At 36.1% G+C, this 25,306-nt stretch overlaps 1 protein-coding gene across 1 annotated transcript; it reads left to right on the plus strand.

Annotated features, from left to right (window-relative positions):
- The first annotated feature begins 12,630 nt into the window (after window positions 1-12,630).
- Window positions 12,631-24,427, plus strand: LOC142610334 (uncharacterized). The gene is made up of 12 exons (XM_075782137.1): window positions 12,631-12,974; window positions 13,615-13,830; window positions 13,972-15,120; window positions 15,701-15,823; window positions 16,988-17,169; window positions 17,261-17,492; window positions 17,634-17,843; window positions 18,790-18,918; window positions 19,735-19,803; window positions 22,575-22,697; window positions 23,616-23,666; window positions 23,817-24,427. Exons 1-12 carry the CDS (start codon window positions 12,741-12,743, stop codon window positions 23,982-23,984), a joined length of 2,886 nt encoding a protein of 961 aa, XP_075638252.1. The 5' UTR covers window positions 12,631-12,740; the 3' UTR covers window positions 23,985-24,427.
- Window positions 24,428-25,306: the final 879 nt, after the last annotated feature.

Here is a 25,306-nt window from a genome sequence, read left to right on the forward strand (position 1 = left end):
GAGTTGGTTCCGGGCCAAGCACAAACCCGATCTGGACCGACCTGTGGATAGGCCTACTCTTGAATATGATATGATATGATATAAAAAAATAATAATTAAAAAAAAAAAAAAAAAACTCAACAAGAAAATGAAAGGAAAAAAAAATTATCTTCATATGAAATGATAGGACTATTTGACTTCGACTTGTACTAAAGTGGAGACCGGTGGAGGTAATTTTGGTTAATTTATTAAATGCAAATAATTTATAAACCCCCTTCCCAAAAGCACACCAAAAAAAAAAAAAAGGTTTTGTTTGAAACAAATTATCTACAAGGGGTAGGCCTGTCTAACAAAACCACAGACCCGACCCACCCAGAAAAACTGACCGGACCCGAATCATCCGCCCCCCAACCCGAGCACCTAGCGGTCAACGGCGGATCCCTGCCTTCCCAAACCAATTCTGGCGGGTCGAGTGGCAGGTCTTCCCTTTGAAAACCAGATCCACTCGACCCGACTGTGATATTATAACCCACCACTTTTACAATCTCCAGTTCAGAGTCTTCAGACGAATCGGACCCTCACAGCCTCACCCTTAGTTTCTCACTATTCCCTCGTTCTCTCTCAGTCTCTAGATCTCTCACACTTCCTCGATCTCGATCTCTCTCAACAGCAACACCTCTAGTTAAGAATCTTCGGATCTGTGAAACTCCACCATCGCCGATCTGTGAAACTCCACCAACGCTGATCTGCGATTCTCCTCCATCGCCAAACTGCAATCATATCCACCATTGTCGATCTTCGTTTCAGTCACTTGCATGTGGGCTACTAGTATTTGGATTTGTAGATTTGAGAGCTATTTCTTTGTTTCAGTCTCTTTATTTCTTCATTTTAATCTCTTCAGATCTATTATCATCTCTCTCTATTTCTGTTTGTGTTCTTCAGATTTATGGGCAATCAGTGTTTGGGTTTGTTGATTTGTTCTTCAGTGTAGATTTGTGCTTTCAAATTTGTGAAATTTGTAACAAGTTTGGTCTTTAATTCTTTGGATTTGTGAGTGATTGGTGTTTGGGTTTGTTGATTTGTTCTTTAGTGTAGATTTGTTCTTTCAGATTTGTGAAATTTGTAACAAGTTTGGTGTTTAATCTGTCTTTCGGTCGAATTCGAATCCGATCGCCGTCCACTCGAGCCCGATCCGATTCGACCCATAGTTTTTCGTGGTCGGCGGCGGGTCTGATTTCCTGCAACCCGACATGATTGGGTTGGTTCTGGGTTGAGGCCAAACCCGAACCGACCCGACCCGTGGACACCCCTAACAAGATGGATGTTTATCGAAAATTTTAACATGATAGAAACTAATTATTAAAAGTGTTCTAAAAAAAAGGTCCATTTGTTTTATAATTTTGGTTTCTCTAAACGTATTTGAGAGAGTTATTTAAAGAAAAAATGGGATCAATCACTTACATCTCGTGTGTTACATAGTAGCCAAGCATTAACTGACTGAGTAGTTGCAGTAATCGAGAAATTAAAATAGGGGTTTTGATTCTCATACATATGCACACATTCACTATTTCACATCCACTTTTATGTGTTGAAATGTGAACATTTCTAGATTAATGTAGATATATGTGTGACATAGTAGATGTAAACAAGTGTCAAAAAATATTTAACCTTAAAATAAAAGCAGTTAAAAATATTAAGACAATCATGTCAAGATCAAGGAATGATAAAAATGCATCATAATAGCATTAGCAATGGAATGGGCAAATGGAAAATGTAAGCCCATTTTACCATTCAAGCCCATTTTACCCACTCCAAGGGAACTTGTAGAGTTTAAGGATTGCAAAAAAATTTGCAATTGTGCTACAATGTGATTCTAAATGTAGAATCACACTGTAGCTCAATTGTAAAAAATATATTAATATTTTATTTGTAAATATCAGTTCTCTCTCTCCATCGCTGAACTCTTTCTCACACCAAGCCTCTCTCTTCTCTCTCATCCCCTCTCTCTCTCTCGCCACTGTTGCCGATTCACCCACCCATCTCTAAATCCCTTTAATCTTAGGCTTTTCTCTCTCAGTCGGTCTCTCATTTATGGGTATTTTTGGTGGTTTCTGGCGGTGGAGATCGGCGAGTGATTTGGGTTTCTGGCAGTGGTGGGTTTGTGACTGATGTGGGCATGGGTCAAGTGGTGCAGCAGTGGCAGTGGCGGCGTGGGTTGGTGGTGGGTTTCTGGTTTTGATTTTGGATTTGGATTTGGATTTTGATTTTGGATTTTGATTTTTGATTTAGATCGGAGATCGGCGAGTGATTGACTGAATTTTGCTCAGCAAAAGTGAGTGGTGTGACTGAGAAGTTGGACGATGGTGGTGGTGGTGGTGGGTGGTTGACAGAGGAAGAGAAATAGAGATTAGAGAGAGAAGTGAGAAATATTTTTATATTATTTTAATGTGTAGTATGGTAAAATAAAGGAAAAAAATGCAAAACTGACCCTCTAACTTTCACTCTTTTTCATTTCAGTACTTTAACTTTCAGTTTTGTCAATTCGGTCCTCTAACTTTTAATTTTTGTCAATACAGGATTCCGTTAAAAACCAGCTGTTAATGTCACTGATTACGTTTTACTTTTTTTTTTTTTTTTTTTTAAATTTCGAAATTAAAAGAAAAAAAGAAAAATCTGTAAAAAAAGAAAAGAAAAAAGAAAAAGAAAACAACAACAACAACGGGCTGCTGGCAAAGCCGTTAACTATTACAGACCTATTGCTGGTTTTGATGCACGGGTTGTAGCTCCGGGTTGCTTACCAAGGTTTTCCCGGCACATACTCTTGGCATTATTGGGGGCCGAAAAGAGTACTTAACCTGAGTCATCTCACACCCACAAGCCTTAGCTCAGTGCGAACTCATCCTCACGAAACTCAGCCTCAACATTGCACGCGAGGTAGTCGACGACACGACGGGAGCAGCTGAGTTCGTCGCCGCCAACAACCTCTGCGATAGCCAGGGCACGCGCTGTGGGTCTCTACAGGATGAACATCTCGCCAACAGAATCCATGACCACTCGAGCATCGTGACCCGATTCATCATCTTGGCCCGAGAGCCCATAATACCTCACACCGACCGCCCATTCAAGACGAGCAATGTGTTCGCGCACGACAAGGGGACCTCGGTCCTATTCAAGGTCCTATCGGCGTTTGCGTTCAGGAACATCAACCTGACAAAGATCGAGTCCAGACCACAGATCACACACCTTAATTCTGAATTTTTTTTTTTTAAAAAAAAGGGAAAACTTAGTGACATTAATGGAATCCTGCATTGATAAAAATTGAAAGTTAGAGGACTAAATTGACAAAATTAAAAGTTAGAGGACTGAAATGAAAAAGAGTGAAAGTTAGAGGATCAGTTTTGATTTTTTCCTAAAATAAAAGTTGAGATATTGGTGTATTATAAAAGGGTATTGTATAATTGATAAAGTGATTTTTTAAAATGGTAAAATAGGATATGATTGGCATGAGCCATTGTGGATGCTCTAACAATTATCCTAAAGGCTACACGTGTCTTTTCAATGCAATAAACATAAATAAGACTTTCACTTGAGGGAAAAATACCTTCAATCAGTGACACAAAATCCTACTTGGTTTTACTTTTAATATCCTTTGAAATTTGAATTTAACCTCTATTGTAGCTTTTTCATCACGTTATTGTAAGTCAGCTTATTTCTAGTACTTAGTTTTCTACTTTTTTTTTTTTTTTTTGTTGAGAAAAAAGACTCTTTATTAAGACATAGTTCTCTACTAAATTTATTCTTGACTATACTTTTATTTTCATTAATTCTATTAGTTTAAATATGCATTTAGTTACATATATAAATATATTTGACAATGTAATTATGGATATTGCTTCTCTATATATTGGAACAGACCAATCTCCCTTTCTCTTCAGATATTGTCGAGGCTATGGTTGCTGCAAGAGCTATTTATTTTTCCTAGGAACTCGGCTTTACTTCTTTTTTATTGAAAGGGGACTAAGAATTTGATCAAGGCTCTGAAATCAGATGAAGATTCCCTATTGTCCTTTGGCCATATCATTGCCTCGGTCAAGTCCACTGTGATTGCTTACAATTGTATCTCCTTTTCCTATATTCGTAGATGAATGTTCAACAAGTGTGTAAAACATCTTAGAATGTTTAGATCCCCAAATTACAAATTACCAACACAAGCTTATTATCAAACAATGTATGTGCGGAATATGAAAATAAGCTAAATCAGAATTGGTAAAATAATCTAAATCGAAATTGATCACAACCACAGTAGCAATTAAAAGGTAAAGATTAAGGGAAGAGAGATGCAAACACAAAGACAACACAGCGATGTGTTATCGAAGAGGAAACCGAAGTCTTCGGCGTAAAAACTTTCCGCCGCCTTTCAAGTGGTCAATAATCCACTAGAGAATGAAGTTGGAATACATGAACAGCAGAAGACCCTCCAAGCCTAATTTACCCAATGTACCTAAGCCTTCCAAGCTTCTTGCTCCAACGAGGTTACGTCGAACCTTTGTATTTTTTAGCTTACCGAATTCCGCTATAGCCCATAGTATCAACTAATATCAATTGGTCCCTTTCTAACTGCTTCCCAAGCACCAAATAACCTTCTTACAAATATAGGTATGGTGAGAAAATGATTTGACTAATGTACCCCTCAAGGATTTAACAATAGAGATAATGAAAGTAGAGGAATTTGGAGAATTTAAGGATGAAGATTGTGGATGAGTCAATCTTGTTTTTCTCTAGGGTTTCTCTCTCAAAATTCTCTCTGAAAGCTCTCTATAATACGTGGGTATAAGGGGTATTTATACTAGTGTGTGTTTGGAATGCAAAAGGTCGATTTTAGCCAAACAGGACATTTTGGCGACTCGAGCTCGCGACTGGAATGAGTCACGAGTTTAAGTCGCTAGTTAACTGCCTGGCCAGCTAAAGGTTTTGTTTTGTAATGCGACAGCTGGTGTGACTCTTCAGCTCCCCTTGCATGCTTCACACGTGTGCCTTTTTGGCAACTCGCCAGTCGCGAGGTCCAGTCGCGAGCCCTTGCTTGAGTACACACTCTTGAGCTTTTCTTTACACTCTCTCATACACTACCCTCACATTATTCTTATTTAAATATAAGGGTTTCTAAATGCTGAATTACAAGCAAATTGGCATGAAATAAAGCCAACAAAATGATTGAATAACTTCAATCTTATAGTAGACTTGGTAATTGTGTTGCTCATAACATAACTAAACATGGTTTTTTGGTGTGGATGGAGGATGTTCGTCCACATTTTTCTTTTGTTATTTTTCACCGATTATGGTTGATTTGTCTTTATGAATTTCAAAGTCTTTCTTCTTAAAAAAAAAAAATTATGGATATTCACTAATCTCCAATCATGTCTAATTATATTTAATAATCAAGCATTGGCTTATGTCCTCTTTGTTGGGGCAATATCATGCCCTCGGGGTAATATCGTGCCCTCAATTATCCAGATCGAGGACATTTCTTCCATTAAATTCAAGTTAAACAATGACCTCTATTCAAAATTTTCCCACCAGCCCAACAAGAGTATTTTGAGAGTTTGTTTTATTATTTGCCATCCAACATGTTGGACTAGAGAGCTTTTATGGGCTCTAAATAGAGGAAATCTAAATAGAAGAAAGGGAAAGGTTGCTTTGTTTTTTTTTTTTGTTAAATTGGCTTCAGGGCTAGTTGAATGGTGGGGCAAGAGATGTAGTTGCTTAACGCCCCAAGTAAAAAAAAAAAAAAGGCCCCCAAATTTTAACCAGTAGGTTTATTTATAATCAATAAATAAAATAATATTTTTTTACTAGATGAAAAACAAATAAAAAATAGAGAAAAATGCAATGTCCACAATATTTTTCACAACGCTTTCATAACCAATACTAAGTAGCAAATTATTATAGCCTGTTATTGATGGCAAAAAAATAATTATAATGATATTTTCAAATAGAAAACAAAAAGCAACTTAAAACCTATGATTTGTTATAAAAAATATTGTGAATGTTGCACTTCTAAAAAAAAAATAAAAAATAAAAAAGAGTTTAATTAGCAAACTTTTACTAGTTCTTATCTAAATCTATCATTAACATTATTCTTTTACTTACCACTATCAATCTACCACATCAATAAGTATGAAAAGTTTTATCAAATTTTTTTTTGCCTATAAAATTTTTAAAAAAAGAAAAATTCTATGTAGTTTATGTTAATTAGGTTGCGTTTGGTTGAATGTAAAATATTTTCCGAGTGTAAAATATTTTCAGATGAAAATATTTTCGGGAAAGGAAAATATTTTTTTAGTGTTTGGTTGCATTTTGAAAATTGTATTAGAAAATATTTTCAAGTGTTTGGTAATATTCTGAAAAATACAAATTTTCTATTGGTTTCTCACATTTTCTCAGCCATTTTCTTAGCTTCCAAACAAATTTATAATAGAAAATTGCAAGATGTAAACTTTTTAAAGAAACAAAAATCAAAATAAAACCATTATCTTGGTCAATCAAAGAGGGGGAGGAAGAAAGAGTGAGAGATCGAGAGAGGTTGAAATCGGGTCAAGGCTCCGATTTGTGTGTTGGCGTTGCCAACGAGGTTTAGCGGCGATGAGACTGAGATGACAAGGCTCCAATCTATGTTTGGTGGTGACAATAAGCTTCAGGCGGCGACTATGAGCTGGCGGCGGCAATCTGATTCTCCCAAGTTCAAGCTCTCTCTCTCTCTCTCTCTCTCTCTCTCTCTCTCTCTCTCTCTCTCTCTCTCTCTCTCTCTCTCTCTCTCTCTCTCTCTCTCTCTCTCTCTCTCTCTCGTGTCTGGTTTCAAAGCATAAAACTTAATTTGAAGGTATGGGTTGGTTCGAATGAGGGATGGGTCGATGGAGGTGGGTCAGTGAGGACGAGGATGGGGGATGGGGGATGGGTCGGTGAGGATGAGGGATGGGTCGGTGGAGGACGAGGACAAGGGATGGGTCGGCAAAGTGGCTTGCATGCGACGGTGAGGCCGTGTGTAGAGGGGTGGTTCTGGGCATCACCGGCGAGGATGGGTTCGAACAAGGACGACGATCTGACCGACGAGGATGTGCCTGAGTTCTTTAGGTGGAGTGTGCTTGAGCTCTCTCTCTTCGGGTGTGTATTTTTCGGAAATTCATTGAAGGTAAAATAAGAATGGAAATGGATTTATGGGTGAGAGAGGTTATTTTCCGGTTAGGATTTGAATTTCCGTTTGACCGAATTTTCTGTAGCTACCAAACACACAAAAAGCTGAAAAATAATTTCCTGAAAGTGTTTTCAGCCAAAACAAACACAACCTTAGTAGTAATTTTACATCTAAAATAAGATAATTAATTTTCGCCTTAAGCTCTCAAATACATCAAGCTGCCCTTGATTGACTTGATTGTCACAACTATTTTGTTTGGATTGATAGGGTTGCTACGATATGCAGCTATCAAGGATGAAGATATTGTATATAAGCGTATTGTTTTGCATATTGTTAGAGACATGAAAGCTTTATTCAAGTATATTGAAGATTCTTTATTGAATTGATGATTTATTAAGTGGTTTCATTTTTTTTTTTCCTTGTTAGCATATTTGATGTTAGCTGATTATTCTCTCTCTCAGTCTCTCTTAAAGTTTTTGTTGTAACTGCTGATAGGCTGCAGTCTCTGAAGTTGCATTATTGTTGATTTGTCTATTTTGCAGCTTGTGGTTTGTATGAAAACATGGTGTTTGGAGTACAAACCATGTTTATTGGCCCAACACATTGTTTAAATAATTGCCTATAAAGCAGCATGGAATGAGTTGCCACGATGGGCATTATAAGCTAGAATAAAGGATTAGCGTGCATGTGAATAGTTTTTGTGATGTAATTACTACTGAGTAATTAGTTAAAGGGACTTGTGTGGCTTTGAAATGGGGAGGCTTTATTAATTTGAGAAAGATTTATAAAGTAGTGTCGAGAAGAACATAAGCACATGTGATTATCTTAAACATGGGTGTGACTGGGATAAGATGCCTATTGGCACATGCTCTATTATATTAGTAGAGTATAAAATTGCAATCACATTTGCGTTTTGCTTCTTATAAGCAATGTTCTTTTTTTATCCAAAACAAAAGAAAAAGAAAAAGAAAAAGAAAAGATATATATATATATATTTAAAATAATTATAATATATTGTTAATTCCGCAATTTGAAGTCTTTCTCTTAAAATTTTAAGTACTTTGTGTATGAAAAGAAGTCAATTCAACTATGAAAAAAAAAAAAAAAAGAGGTTATGTTTGTAAGATTTGTAAATATATATGTACGGTAATCATTCTTTAACTTGTTTCATCATTGCATACGCAGATGGACATAAAAAAGTTTAGCAGATCACTCTTTTCCTCAGAATGTGTTTCCACTAAAAGCCCATACGATTCTACCATTTGTCGTCCAGTCATTCAATATAGCAATTGGTTTCAAATGGATGATTTGTTATTATTATTATCATTCGAAAAAGACTTTAATTAAACACAGAATAGAATACTTACTGAAAGCAATTAAATAACTAATTTAAGGCAGGCCGTCGCTACAAAATGAAGCAGATGGGTAGATTAGATAGATCACAACCACTACTACTATATTTTTCCTTTCAAACTACGTGATTATACTGAGAAAGAGCCCTATAGGATATATATGATCCAGAGGGGAATTAAAAGAAAAGAAGAAGATATATATATGGAGCTGGCCAAAGTGCTTGAAGTCTTTACAGTTGTCACCAACCATTTAGATCCAGAGGGGGGAACAAAATGCTTGAATATCATGACCTGATGTCCAATCCACCAAATTAAACTTCAAGGTTGACATAATTTCTGCCCATCCACGATGGATGTGCCATGTCCGACCAGAAAATCTACAAAGTGAGAACCACGTGTTAAAGTAATTTTCTATTTACCAAAAGTTTAGAGATAGATTTATCACCGTAGGATGTTACATTGAGTGTTTAAGTAATTTAAGTAGTAGCACTTCAATAAATGTGTTGTATATTTTGTGCACGTGATGATAGCCTCGTCAAAATCTTAGTGGTATATATAATATTATTACTATCATGTGGCGTGGGTTACACAGGCTTGTCCTTCTTTTTCTTTTTCTTTTTTCGGTTAGTTACTTGTATATCCATGTTTCTTAAGCTAGAACTCTGGAATGAGTGAGGTACGAGGACAGACCATGGCATGAGAAATAACTTTAATCATTTCAGACCAGAAAGCTGTGTCACAAACTCACATGCATAATATATGCTGTGCATTATAATATTATATGAATCATGATAAGTCCTATTCTTAGAAAAAGATGTCTCAGGAAGCACTTCTTTTTGTTTTTGGTGCAGCGTGGAACACGTAATAAGAGCCTTAACACACACACACACATATATATATATATATATATATATATGTGTGTGTGTGTGTGTGTGTGTGTGTGTGTAATACCTAGGCCCAGTCGTACGATAGTTATCGTAAATAGATTGGGTTAGCTGAATACTTCTATTAATTGTGTGAAAATCACAAAGGGTTAGTGAAAACAACACCAAATTAAATTAGTATTATCCTCGATAAAGACACTGCTGGATATACGTAAGATATTATATAAATTTAATTGTTAAACTAGTTATTGACTTCTCAAAAGATTATTTCTGTCATTTTCTATTGTCTGTACCTCCATTCTTTTTGCTGGGTTTTACTGGTGAGGCAATTCTTCAGGCGGAGAATTCAACATTGCCCATTGATTTTAGTGGAGAGAAGCTATCGGTTATCCAATGTATAATATAATATCAATATCTTGGAACTTCAACTAGGCAACAATGATAAAGATGTTTGATTAGTAAAATCATATAACTAATAACTATACTCTCAATATATATAATTAAAACGTATCAATGAATTGAACATTGGTGGTATCAAATTAATTTGACCTGATAATAACAAATCGTCAATGAGTTAGGTAAAGAGGTAGGGCTCTCCTCCAGAAGTGAAGGAACATGCATAGGTAGATGCAAACTATTAAATTAACTAGTGCGCTGCAAACGTTATAACCATTAAGATTAAGATATAAGCTTCGCACCAATGAGTTTTTAGTCAGTCATGTTGTTGAACTAAATGTAACGCGAGTTGTAAGAGCATTAGCATAGGGGACCATTGGCGCATGCCAAACACAAACAGGTCACTATATAGAGGGCCTTGGCACTCAAAGTCACGTACTGAGGCAATGTCAGTCACCCATTCAGAATCTCAGATAAGAAATAAAAATGAAAAGTTATGATTATAATGCCAGAGAAAAGTGTGATTTGGCTGTTCGAATGTAGCTATTTATACCAGCTATGCAAGTATAGTTCATTTATTTTAGACTTTTGTTTTGTTTTAGAGGCAATCGACCTATAGCTATAAAGAAGAAGCCATCTTATTCTGTAAAGCAATCCTTTCCGATCCATTCCTAGCAAAAACACGATTTGATTCCCAGCCTTTGTCATAATTAAAAAAAAAAAAAAAAAAAACTCCTCTTCATTAAGATAAAGATGATATAAGTCGGCTTAGTACAACTTATTTTTCAATTATTTGAAAATGAGGTTGTTTGAAATAGATCTACTTAAGAAAATGTGAAGTTTGAAAAGATATATTGTACCTTTAGAAAGTGTGGTTTGAAAAAGTTTTACCAAACATGCATGATAGTGACCTAAACTCACAAATGTCTTTTAAAAAAATGGGGCATATATCAAGAATATGTTGCTCATATCTTTCCTTCACCAATTATGTTCCATTTATATGCTTTTTTGGGACAATTTTTCTCCTTAATTCTTGTTATGGGTTTGGAATTCAAATTTTGATGATAAATCAAACTCCTTGGATGGCATCTGTGTTGTAAATTCGGAAGTCCCAAGTTTTATTCATCTCACTATTAGTTTATGATGTTTCTAAAGTGTCTTATGAGTATGGAGTGGAATAGTCTAGTCAAAGGTTGGGACACCACTTCCTTATATTCTCTCTCTCTCTTTCCACACATACAATATTTTTAAAAACACTTTACTCATAAATCCACTCAAGCAACATTGATGAGCATGGTGCTACTAATGTAGCACCTTTGTGGATATATACACACATACAATATTTTTTAAAAACACTGTACTCATAAATCCACTCAAGCAACATTGATGAGCATGGTGCTACTGATGTAGCACCTTTGTTTGATCTGGCTGGCTTCTCAACCCCTTATGATAAGCTAACAAGTAAAAACTCAACCACAATGATGACAGGTATGCTACTATGCTTGGCTAACCCAAGCATACCTCGAGAAATAAGCGATTTGGCATTGCAAGAATAACAACTTAGATGAGGCTTTCAGGAAAGCATTCAAACCTCAATTAAGTACCAAGAACTAAATAACCAAATAATCTTTCAAGTCTATTCAACCTACCACTTTGATGCCTGAAGTCATATTTTTCGATTAAATTGGGAAACTGTGTTTAGATGTAAATCACTAAATTTAAATAAGTCAAGTAGCCTTTCGTTTCCTTTTTCAATTTTTTTTTTTGTTTTTTGGTGCAATCTTTTTCATTTCTTTGATCCATCAAAATTGGGGCTTCGTAAGACTCTTGACTTTGAATGAAATGTTTGGGCTAGGCTTTAGTGTACTCAATGATTTCCTGGGCCTAATTGGACCCATAGACAAAGGGCTTATTTGTAGTTGCACTTCACCTAGTTTTTAAGCACTGTACTCGTAAATCTACTCAAGCAACATTGATGAGCATAGTGCTACTGATGCAGCACCTTGGTTTGATATGCTGGCTAGTGGCTACTCAACCCCTTATGATGACATGTATACTACTATGATCGGCTAACCCATGCATACCTTGGCAAATAAGCGATGTGGCCTCGCAAGAATAATAACTCAGATGAGGCTTTCAAGAAAGCACTCAAACCTCAATTAAGTATCAAGAACTAAATAATTAAAGAGAAATGCTAACGAATGCCCTTAGGGCATTGTTTAATAATCTATTTAAAGAAAATTTTTATGGAGAAAATAAGAAAAACAATTAATATTTTGATAGCTTTTTTCATTTCCCATAAAAGTGATGTCAAAACTTTCAAACATAATTAAATCATCTTTTAAGTCTATTGAACATATCACTTTGTGTTTTCAGACATCTTTTTGGATCAAACTGAGAAAATGTGTTTAGATGGAAAAATTTTTAGATATTCCCAGAGTACGAAGAAATAGTGCACAATTCTTTCACATTCATTATGGATCCCATTATGAATTTAATGAATAAACTCCACTATAAATATGAGAAAAGGGTACAATTTTCCGTAAATACCTCAGAATTACTCCTTTAGATGTCAATCATTAAATTTAAATAAGTCAAGTAGGCTTTCGTTTCCTTCTTAATTTCTTTGATCCATCAAAACTGGGCTTCGTAAGAGTATATATGTTATCGTTACCATTATTTACTAATTTCTACACCTTGACTTTGAATGAACTCTGTTTGGGCTGGGCTTTAGTGTACACAATGATACCTAATGGGCCTAACTGAACTCATAGACAAAGGGCCTAATTGTAGTTGCACTTGACCTAGGTTCACCTTCTCCTTCAAACTCAAACAGTCAAACGGTTAAACCCTTAAAACAAAACCTCGCAGCTTCAAAAGCCGAAAAACCAAAGCAAAACCAAACCCGCCATAAACACAAAGAGCAAAAAGCAGTAAGCAATGGTGAAGGCGTACCTTCGGTACGAGCCGGCGGCGGCCTTCGGAGTCATCGTCTCCGTCGAGTCTAACATCACCTACGACAGCTCCGGCAAGCACCTCCTAGCTCCGGCGCTCGAAAAAGTCGGCGTCTGGCACGTCCGCCAAGGCGTCTGCACCAAAACCCTAGCTCCTTCACCCGCCTCTCGTGGCCCCTCCCTCGCCGTCACCTCCATTGCCTCTTCCACTTCTTCTCTGGTAACATTTGTTTTTTCGCTCTTTCGCTTTTTGCTTCAGTTTTGTTTGGTTGCAAAGAAAATGAATGAAAAGAAACTAAAGCTCTTTCATGTTAAGAACGTTGAGAAAATTTGACTGAAGGGAAGTTATAGTTTCATGTTGATTGGAGGTTTTAGTTTCGCAGGGTTTTATGTAGTGAAAGCTTGAAGTAGTTGGTAGTTGTGAATGATTTTACTTTTGCCTCAGCATCTATAGTGATAATCATTTGAGCTTTTAACATATAATATAACGTATATTTGAATTGTGGTTTTGACTTCTGAGTTCATTGTTTTATGTTGTTTTGGTTTCTAGAAAATGAGAGATGGAATGTTTGTACTGAGTTGTTACAATCCCAATATTGAGAATTAAGATTCTAAAATTTTAATTTTTTTTTTCATGCAAAAAAGAAAGGAAGTTCTTATTTATTTTTATTATTTTTTGGCTTATTACATAAGCTGTTGAAACGTATTATGTGTGAGATTCAGTTTTTGTTGCAGAACCAGTGTTTAAATTGTTTATTGTGTTTGTTGTTCTTAGAATAAAGTCCTTTTAAGAATCTCTACAATTCCCTATTTATGATTCTATGTGCTTGTTGATGTATGAGGTAGAGTTTTGATTGCAGATTGCTAGTGGGTATGCAGATGGTAGTGTCAGAATTTGGGATAGCGAGAAAGGATCCTGTGAGACCACATTAAATGGACATAAAGGGGCTGTGACTGCACTTCGATACAATAAGCTAGGATCTTTGCTTGCATCCGGAAGCAAGGATAATGATATAATATTATGGGACGTGGTTGGCGAGACTGGCCTATATCGCCTTCGTGGGCATCGTGACCAGGTTTGTTATTACAGCTTGTTCATTAAACTTGTATATGAGATGGTTATAGAGCTTTGCTCTGCTTATCTGTTCTTGATTTCTTCATATATTTACGTATACTCTATATAAATTATGATTATTGATTTGCTTCATTTATTGTAGGTAACTGACCTTGTTTTCTTAGATTCTGGTAAAAAACTTGTTAGCTCCTCCAAAGACAAGTTCTTGAGAGTGTGGGATCTTGAAACCCAGCACTGTATGCAAATAGTTAGCGGTCATCATAGTGAAATATGGTCCATAGACATAGATCCGGAGGAAAGATTTCTGGTCAGTGGGTCTGCAGACGTGGAACTTCGATTTTACACAATTAAGTGTGGCTTGGTGGATGGACAACCTGTATCTACTATAAAGGGTGCTGAAAATGTGAACAATGGAGATTCAAGCACTCAAAACAAATGGGAGGTTTTGAAGCATTTTGGTGAAATTCAGCGACAAAGCAAAGATAGAGTCTCAACTGTTGCATTCAACAAATCAGGGAATTTGCTTGCCTGCCAAGTTGCTGGAAAGACAGTAGAGATATTCCGCATGTTGGATGAGGCTAAAGCAAAGCATAAAGCAAAACGTAGGCTTAATCGGAAGAAAGAAAAGAAATCTGCAAAAGGGGAAGTCGAGGTTATGGAAAATGGAGACACAAATCATGGTACTGGAGAGGAAGGAAATGCCCTCTTGGTTACAGCTCCTGATGTTTTTAAGCTTCTTCATACTGTTCGTGCAAGCAAAAAAATATGTTCTATTTCTTTCTGTCCAATTACTCCAAAGAATTTGCTGGCTACTTTAGCATTATCTTTGAATAACAATATGTTGGAGTTTTATTCCATAGAAAGCAGTGGCACCACAAAAACACTTGGTATTGAGCTCCAAGGACACCGTTCTGACGTTAGAAGTGTAACACTTAGTTCAGACAACTCTCTTTTGATGTCAACTAGTCACAATGCTGTAAAGATTTGGAACCCAAGCACTGGTTCTTGCCTTCGTACTATTGATTCTGGGTATGGACTGTGTGGTTTAATAATTCCCGATAACAAGTATGCACGTGTTGAAACTAAAGGTGGATATGCACTTGTTGGAACTAAAGATGGAACTCTGGAAATTATTGATATTGGGAGTGGCACTTGCCTTGAAGTAGTAGAAGCTCATGGTGGCTCTGTACGGTCAATTGCGGCCGTTCCAAATGAAAATGGTTTTGTCACAGGAAGTGCAGATCATGATGTGAAGTTCTGGGAATACGAAGTTAAACAAAAATCTGGTCAAGTAGGTTCTGCATACCTTCTACTCTTGGCATTTCCAAGTTTTGTATTATAACTCTTTATCTAATATCTATTATGTAGATATTATTGATGTAGTGCCACACTGAAGCTCCTTTTTACTAACAATCTTACCTTCAACTTTCTATTCTAGGCATTTTATATTTGTAGTTCACAAATAGCACCGATTATAATATGTGAACTTGAGTGATCTGCTCTTGATTCATTTCAACTGATCAGGGATTATAGCTCTAATGTGGCCAGTATTCAGATGTAATTGCAATGCCACATTTGAAAGTGTAATTCTGTTGCAGGTTTTTTAGGTTTAAATCTCATGATTGAACATCTGGATTTTAAGAGGATTATTCATTTGACCATAATGGAATTTTTTGACGGCGAACTTAATTATGATTTTATATATATATATATATATATATATATATATTTTAAACTTTATATTCTATGTTTTTATGGCCTCTGATCATTAATTATTGCAACCTGCTCTTTTTATTTATTTAATTATTTATTTTTAAATATTTGAGAGATTTTATTGTCCTTTTTTGTTGTTGTTGTTGTTGTTGCTGTAGGGAACTAAGTGCCTCACAGTTTCAAATGTGAGGACAATGAAGATGAATGATGATGTTCTTGTGGTTGCAGTAAGCCCTGATGCTAAATATATTGCTGTTGCACTGCTGGATTGTACAGTGAAGGTCTGATCAACTCAACCTTATACAGTTTGGTTTTGTTTCATTGTTTAAGCTTGATGGGTTCCATGTACAAGGTTCTTGCTAAGCTGATAATTTTTTAGATCACTATAGTTTAAAAATTTTCATTTCCTAAACATTTTGGACATTTTGAATTGTAATTTTCATCCAATGCCAATTATTATTATTATTTTTTCATTTAGGACTTTTCTAAATGTACATATTATACGTATATTAATGACCAACTTCTGGACATCTTTGAAAGTCATCGAAGTTATTGTTTACTAAAGTTTGAGGATTGAACATGGAGATGTTGGGACATATTCATTCAACGTAGGAAATGAGAAATCATGAGGGTGGCATCATTCTCATTTTTCCCCCCTTAATCAGATGGTGTTAAATTGCTAATTTAGTTAATTTGGCTTCTTCTCATTTGTCCCTAAGAAGCTTAAGGAAGATATCTATCAACCTTTCAAATTGAGTGTGGGTTATGATAGATCAGACTAAAAACCATGAGGATGGTCCTACAGAGTTTTTCTCGTTCAGTGAAATATGCAATTAAACTTTCCCAACTCTACGTCTGTGTTGAATTCCTGGGATACTAATCAGGGCAGATAGTCTTAAAATTGTTGGGAAATGAAGCCAGTTCTGTATTGTGACTTGCTCTTTTCAAATTTAACAGTGAACAACTTGCTTCGCATGCATGTACGACTCACCAAGCATATCTTGTAGAAAATGTAAGAAAATGATTAGTGTGCTGATATGGGCTTGTACAAGTTCAAGTGATTGAACAAGGGAGTAAATCCAAACAGGTGAATTAATAAAATCTGTAGAAAGGGATATCTGGTTCTCCTGCTCTAATCAAAATATGCAGCTTTAGAGTGTTGAATCAGTGGAGAAGCATTGCTATTTAAGAACAAAGACAATAAGAAGAAAGAATTTTGGACTAACTTATTGATGGATTAAGGTAGTTTTAATTATGCTAAAACTAAAATTGGGGACTTGGGTAAAATTTTTTGGAAGAAATTATAGGGTTTAGAGAATATATGTTTTATCCTTGAAATTTATTTTAAAACATAATATCTTATTTCTGTAAATACTTTAGGTGGAACTTCATATTTGCTTTGGTGTCAGTTACATTGTTCTGACAGTCATATATGACATTTGCAGGTTTTCTTTGCAGATTCACTCAAATTTTTTCTTTCCTTATATGGTCACAAGTTGCCTGTGCTATGTATGGCTATTTCATCTGATGGAGATCTTATCGTGACTGGCTCTGCAGACAAAAATTTGAAGATTTGGGGTTTGGATTTTGGTGACTGTCATAAATCTATTTTTGCTCATGCTGATAGGTGTGGTACATACATAAACTTAATTGTGAACATTACTTTAGAGTTCACACAAGTCTCACTAAGCAATTCTGACGAGCTATTTCTATGGCAGTGTTATGGCAGTGCAATTTGTGCACAATACTCATTACATGTTTAGCGTTGGGAAAGATCGCCTAGTAAAATACTGGGATGCTGATAAATTTGAGTTGCTTTTAACTCTTGAGGGACATCATGCGGATGTTTGGTGTCTTGCAATCAGCAACCGTGGTGATTTCATTGTCACAGGTTCTCATGACCGGTCCATACGTCGTTGGGATCGTACTGAAGAACCATTTTTCATTGAGGTATTTACTTTTACTTTACTATCTTGTAAAAATTATTTTATTTACTTTTAACAGGAATAATAGAAACCCCTCGTTCAGATATGTGGGGTTTGTTCGTGATTAATGTTTTACCCAAGTAAAATGTGCTGTTTAAATTTGCAGGAAGAGAAGGAAAAGAGGTTGGAAGAGATGTTCGAGTCTGACCTAGATAATGCATTTGAAAACAGATATGTACCCAAGGAAGAAGTCCCAGAGGAGGGAGCTGTGGCCTTAGCAGGGAAGAAGACTCAGGAAACTGTTACAGCAACTGACTTAATTATTGATGCAATAGATGTAGCAGAGGTAGAACTAAATCGTATTGCTGAACATCAGGTAAATTGTGTTTTTCACTATTGTTCCATTTTGGTCTAACTGAAGTATCTACATGCCTGATTGTTTCTGTTTCTTGGTAAGAAAAAACCATTTTGGGGTGGAGGACAACCGGTAATGAACCTTTGCTAACCTGAACAAAGCCATTTTGGGAAGTCCCAATTCGGTGCTTTTTCCAAAATTGTTTTTCTGGGGTGATTTTAAATTATGCAGGAAGTTGTAACAAAAGGAGCTTATGGACATGTAACCCACCGGATATTCTTATACACAGAAACATGTACCCCCCCCAAAAAAAAGAAAAAGAAAAAAAAAGGAAGAAAACAAAAGGAAGTGGAGTATTTATTTACCGCATACTATATGTTTGTCAAAGCAAGATTTGACATTGAATTGAGCAGTTGCCTTCAGATCTCAGCAGACATAATACAGAACATATTTGATTTTTGTTGGGAATGTTTTGGTTTAAACATTTCTTGTAGGCCCATGACAAAGCATGTGTTTTCCACAATGACTTAATCATTTGGAACCGGAGTACACAATTTGGCCGTGGTGTTTTCTTGTTTGTTGTCAACATGATAAAAATTGTTTAAATTTATTAATTAACTTTATCCTGTTCTCTAAAGTCTAACTTCTCAAACATGCGATTTTCCTTATTTGTTAATGCTTTCTACTTAGCCTGTTACCACGGAAATATAGACTTCTGATGTCTCAAATGGTTCATTGAAGATCTAAGAGACAAGATAGTGGTCATTCTAGAAAGTGATTATTGCAAAAAATATGTTAAAATTGACCAGATGAAGTGTTCAAAGATAGGGAGTGTTATTATGCTTTGGTCTTAGAACAATTTAACTAAATATTAAATTTTACTGGTGACTTTAAGATTTGTAGATATTTGTAATTTGATCTCGGATTCATTTATATTGCTGGATTTGATTAGCTTTGTCACTTTCAGGAGGAGAAAACCAGGGGAAAAGCTGCTGAGTTCCAACCAAATGCTATTATGCTTGGGCTCTCACCATCTGATTATGTTCTCCGTGCACTTTCTAATGTTAACACTAATGATCTGGAGCAGACATTACTGGTACGTGAGCAGTGTTCATTGTACTGTAGTTCTAACCTGGGGACATTGGGAAGTAGTAAATACATTTATATCAGCTGTATTTACAGCATCTCCCATTCTGTGCGAAAGAGATCTATCATTCTTAAATTTAAAAGAAATTGCACTGGATGAGCAGTGAGCACTCATCTAAATAAATTAGTGGAAGACACTGATTGTGACCTTAAATATTTGATAGCTCCGTTCCTTAAGTTGGTATTCCCCAATATCATTTATGGTCCATCTTAGTGCTTTACTGTCATTGTCATCTCAATCCAATGAGCATGTGATGCATGTTGGTCCAATTATGTTTTTGGTTGACCACAAAAAACAAACAGCTACAATCATTCTAACTTATTTTGACCTGTTTATTTGTTTTAGGAGTTGCTCATTAAAACTTTGCATCTGGAACACATCTGATCCATTCCGTTTCCACCATCCCATATTGTATTGTTCTTACAAATGCTTCAGCTTGAGGAAGCTAGTAGATTTATGTAAAATTTAAAAAAAAAAAGTACTCTTCAAAACTGATGTCAAAAAAGAATTCCAGTGCACCTATTATCGCCTATAGATCAATTGGTTTTAGATCTATTGTTATGCAAAATTTAAAAATTTTAAAATATGAAGAACTTTGGACCTTGCTTTTGAAAGTCAGATGACTCTTTAGTGGTCAGAAAAATCTTTATTTTCTTGGTGCCACTAGATACTATTGTATTGTTATGCTTGGGTTGGGTAGGACTTCCCATTGTCTGTATAGATCATTTACATCAAACGATTAACTGCAATTGACTTCCTGTGCAGGCTTTACCATTTCCCGATGCCTTAAAGATTATGTCTTACTTGAAGGATTGGACTTCAAATCCTGATAAGGTAGGTTGATCTACCTTATAAAGTTGCAGAAACATTGGAATGCTTGGAGATTTTAATTATTGTCTGATTAGTATTCTATATTGTCTATTGTCAAATTTCTATTACCTCCTAGGCATGAGGATAAACTAATGGATTACCCGGTAACTAGTTCTGGTGGGTGGGGTCAGTTGCCTGTAGGAGTTTGATTAACAATGAGGATTGTTGTAGTATGCTCTGTTACGTACAACTAATCTGAGTGAAATTCTCACATTCTCCTATGTCATCCCAAAAAAAAAAAAGTTCTGTTTATTTTTTTGTGTTGTGCCACTACAAGTATTTTTCTCTGCTTGGGAATCAGTATCTATAGGGTAAAGGAAAGAGGGATCGTACCTGTTTTTCAAGGCCTGTTTGGACATACAGTTCCTACGGAAGGGCTGTCTGGGGACAGGTTTAGGCAGGGCCTACTTCTCAATCTATAGACATTCAATTGATCCCTCTGAACTCATGCGCTTGAATCTGTCGCTGTAGTCTGTACCCATAGGTACAAGAGCAACCACTCCTGATGCTATACTGAGGAATCGGACCTTCTGCTGCTGTGGTCTGTACCCATAGGTACAAGAACAATCACTTCTGACACTATACCAAGAGATTGAACCTTTGCTTAATTAGAAATTTGACCTTGACCTTCTTTCTTCTCCTGTAGAGCCCTGTGAAAGTCATCAGAGAAGCTTGTCTTGAGGGAGTAAAGAGCCACCTAATGGTGGTTCTGCGTCAAGTGTGATCAATTGCCCTTACTTTATAAATTGGACTACCGTAACTCTCCTCAACCAACAAAATTTGGTCATTTGATCTTCTGTTTTGCTGGAATTAGTTAATTGCTCGGTACAAATTTACAATGGAAAAACTCTTTCATTGTAAGATCACTGAAGGAAAGGTTGTATGTCAAAAAGCGGGATACCTGATACCTTGCCGCCTATAAGATCCAGGTTTGGAGTGACCCATCTGGTTAGTTTAGCTATCACACTTCTGGTACTGGTAGGGGCAATTACCAGTTTCCGATTTATGTTTAACTTTCCTGTGCATTCCAGAATACAGTATAGCGAGCTTTGGTCCCAGCCTGCTTGTTGTCTCCTGGAATGGCCTGACAGACAAGACAACAGTGGTTGTACCAAATAGCCCAAAGAGGCAACTGTGGGAGGTGTATTGGAAGTTGAACAGGACATCATGAGAGCATTGTATGCAGAGGCTTGGGGTAGGCTAGAGGCTAGACCTGATTTGGTCTTTGTGGAAAGTTTATAATATGGTAGCTTGATTAGGGTTATCTTTTTGACCACCAATTATGGAAGATACCTCCCAGTCAGAGTGATCTGGATGGTGCCTATTGGGTGGTATTACAGGTACATTGCTCTTGGTTGTGTCCCAGGACCTTATCCAACCTTGGGCATAGCGTGGTGTCATCGCTTCTGGAAATGAATTTTGGCTATACTGAGTTGCGGCTCACCTGCTCTTAACAAATTGTAATAGGCGGGCACCTCTCCTTAGTAGGAGATTGCTTCACACCTCGTGGTGCTGCCTGCACAAGAGGAAGAAACCTAAAGATAGAATGTCTTCTCTTAGGTCCTTCGACTTTCCTCTTTTAACTTTTTTTTTGATAACTGGCCTTCCTCCAACTTAAAATTGTCGTACTGCTCTCCTGATAGAGATAGATTTCTTGATTCTCTAAGCTTGCTCAATGCCCTATGTTGAGTAAGGGGTGGCTGCATGAGTGTTAGGTCTTTCAAACTGGAATATTTTAGAATGATCTGAAGAGGGTCAATTCATCGTTTTTGAAAGTGAGGGGAAGGGATCTCTCTTCTGCAAAGGAAAATAAGGGAGTTTGAAAAAAGCTGTGAACCTAGAAAGTATGGAATGACTTATCCTATCTACCGATTACAGTACCTGCTAGGTGCTTTCTGAAGTATTAACTATTGGCTAGCACTCATCTCCAGCTCGATCCCCCATCTAGGATTGGAAGAAGTTCTATATGAGGATTTCAAGATCAAATAGAATATGTTTCTTTCCATTCCTTGTGAGCCACTTTTCCTTGGACCATGTAAGAATTCGTGGTCTGATTGAATCTTATTGTTCCTGGATGCTCCATAGAAATCCATTGCTATTCCTTTCTTCCACCGAGAAAGGTTCATTCAAAATCACAAGAGCAATTTCTCTTTTTATAATTTGGTAGTCATTCTTGTGGCTTAGCTTAGATAAAACTCCTTATGTATATAAAAGAAATTCCAAAAAGCAAGGAGCGATTAACTAGCCATTAGTAGAATTTCTATTTTAAATATTGGAAGGCATACTTCTGTAAGAGTGTCCCTTGGTAGCATGTCCGTACAGTTGGCAGTTAAGTGGTGGATGTGGGAAATTTTTTATTGTCATTGTGGTTTTCTTTTGTTTATGTGAGAAGTCCCTTTCACTATATTACAAAAAGTCTGACCAAATGTCTGCTTGTACCATTTCCTGTTAAATATTTTCTTTTGAAGATAAAGTAGTAATTTCATTAAGAAATACATATAGGATACAAGAGGATCTCCAAACGTTACAATTGGAAATTAAGGAGATCTATGAGATCTAAAAAAGAGCAGTGTGTGTGCTGTACTATACCCTGTTTAAATGTTTGTTCATTGAGGAGATTGTGTTATTGGGTTTGGTTTTTTAATCTAGATTTTTAGAATAGCATATGCTCTATTTGCAAACTAGGCATTCAAATTTTATTAGTTGTTTTCATATTATTTTTACTATGTTTGCAGGTTGAGCTTGTTTGCAGGATTGCTACATTGCTATTACAGACGCATCATCATCAGTTGGTTACTACCCCAGCTGCCAGGCCCATGTTGACGGTTCTTAAGGACATTCTTTATGCAAGAATAAAGGTAATCGTAGGCTTTCAATCTTTGTTGATGTAAAACTTCCATTGAGGAACAGGGCTGTACTAACTTAGCCCAAGTAAAAGGACATGAGAAATATGTGTTTTATCTGATGGATTATGTGTAGACTGAGCCAAATAGGAAATCTATTGACATAAACACATGATCAATTAAAAAAAGAAAAGAAAAGAGATGATAGCCATGTTGTATTGAGTCTATTGACTGACCAAATTTACTCCTAACCTGTTATGTAACTGGGCACCTAGCCAAAACAAGGCAAAAAAGAGATGTTAGGCATTTAAAATCTGTACAGAGAGAACACAGAACTGGTGTACTATCTGTCATGGGTTTGAAGTGTTTGACATGATTACTTTCAAGAGTAATATGCCTTAAATGTGGGGGTGGGAGGTGATGTTTGAAAATGTAAAGTAGCTACATTATGACTGCCACTGTAGAGTTTCCATATTATTAGGTCATCTGGTAGGTCGTAAGTTCTAAGATTGCTTGTCATTTATCTTTCTAGTTCATTAGAATGGCTACATTGGTTGAACTGATGATTTCTTGGACATGCAATTGTATAATTGATCTTTGAGAAGATTTCTAACATGGTATCTGTGGTCAGTTATTGAAACAAACTCCTGTAGCATTATTATTACAGGAGTAAATATATGAATGTTTAGCCATGGGTGTCATCATGACGATGTTTGTAATGTGCTGGCCTTTGTTAAAGTATCTTATCAAATGTGTCTATCAAATGGTATATAGACAAGTGGATTGATGAATCAGTCCTGCAATACAATGCTAGATCTTGGACCTTGCTTGCCCTTTTAATGTTTTAGTATATATTGGTATCATTATCTATGATGAGGAAATAGGAGAGAACCTTAAATTCTACATTGACAAGATGGTGGTTGAATGTGTCAGGCATGCAAAGATACACTTGGTTTCAACCTTGCAGCTATGGATCATCTCAAGGTGCGTATATTAATTTATAATTTTGAGTCTTGTCTATTGTTTTTTTTTAATAGATAATCACTTGGCTATTGTATTCAAAATAAGCTGCATAAAATAAACTAGTAAATAAATTAATGATATAAGCTGATTTTTGTTGTTGTGATATCTCAGCAACTGATGGCTTCAAGGTCTGATGCATTGTTTCGAGATGCAAAGTCAAAGTTATTAGAGATCCGTGCACAACATTCAAAACGTTTAGATGCGAGGTTGGAGACAAGAGAAGAAAAAAGAAAAAAGAAGAAACAAAAGAAATCCAGTGATGGACATGCTTGGACATGATTTTGGGTCAACAGATTGTTCCAGATACTTTTAGAGTGGAATATCATCCTTTCGGGAAACTATGACTTTGTCAAAGCAGCGTGGAATCGAAGATTTTGCTTGATCTGCATTTTATACGACAAAAATGGCAAAAGAAAACTTTAGCAAGCATGTCTGAGTTCAAGCAAAACTGTAAGTTTCCAATAGCAAAGCTGCATTGTTTTATGGGGTTTAACTGCGCGATAAGCTATATTGACAACAAATGTAAGTTAGAGGTTTGAAATGAAAAAAAAAAAAAAAAAAAAAAAAGAAGAAAAGAATGAAATAGATCAAAGCTAGAGGATGTAACCTGTAATTTTTTTAAGAAAACAAAAAAAGTATGTGTCATATTGATAGGCGCATGCCGCTGAAAATGTAGACATATGATGTGGGTTTTATATTTGACTTTCCAAAATTTTGAAAAATTATGTTGTGTGATCAAGCTTGAAAAAAGTATTGAACCTGCGATATTGGATTGGAACAATGCCACCCTGGTACTGTCATTTTTAAGAAATGCAGGCTGGGATAAATTGAAGCGTTCAATTGGACCATCCTCCATTCAGGAATGGCAAAGGGGCGGGGCGGGTTCGAAGGATGGGGCCTCCTCTTGTCCCATATAGTTGTCTTATTTCATCCCTACCTCGCTCCGCAGTCCGCATGACAGGGAAATTTTTTTTGCTTCATTCCCGCCCCCTCATGTAAAATTATACTTCTTGTTAATTTGCCTACAACGATTACAATTGTTTTTAATAAAACCAGTTTCTTTAATTAAAATATTCTTAAAATTACAAATAAATTTATTTCATCAAATCAAACTAATTTTTAGCAAAAATTGAATAATATTATTAAAGTGTTTAACAAGATAATGTCACAACAAAAACAAAAATCTCATAATACAAAATCAATGATTCAATAGTATATAAATTTGTTTATACAAAAGAAAATGTTAAAATTGATACCTTATTTCCAAGTTTCCTAGAGAAAAATAAAAGAGGTAAAAAGTCTTATTGAATAGAATAAAATAAGTTGATAATATGTTTGTTTAAATAGTAGGGTTTTAGGGTATGGAAAATTTACAATTTAACATTTATCAATGTGGGGTAGGGTGGGTTGGGTCTAAAAAGTCTAAACATATCATTGCCTTGCCTTGTGGTGTGAGACTAAAATCTCGTCTCATCTTTGCCCCACCACCTTTGTGGAGCAGGGAAAACCTGCGTGGGGCAAAGCGGGGAGGGAAGGTCAAGCAAGGCGGGGCAAGGCAAAATTATCATCCCTACTTCATTGTCTCTTGCTATGTAGTAGCT

The sequence above is a fragment of the Castanea sativa genome, chromosome 9 (genome assembly GCF_040712315.1).
Source record: "Castanea sativa cultivar Marrone di Chiusa Pesio chromosome 9, ASM4071231v1".
NCBI classification, from domain to species: domain Eukaryota; kingdom Viridiplantae; phylum Streptophyta; class Magnoliopsida; order Fagales; family Fagaceae; genus Castanea; species Castanea sativa.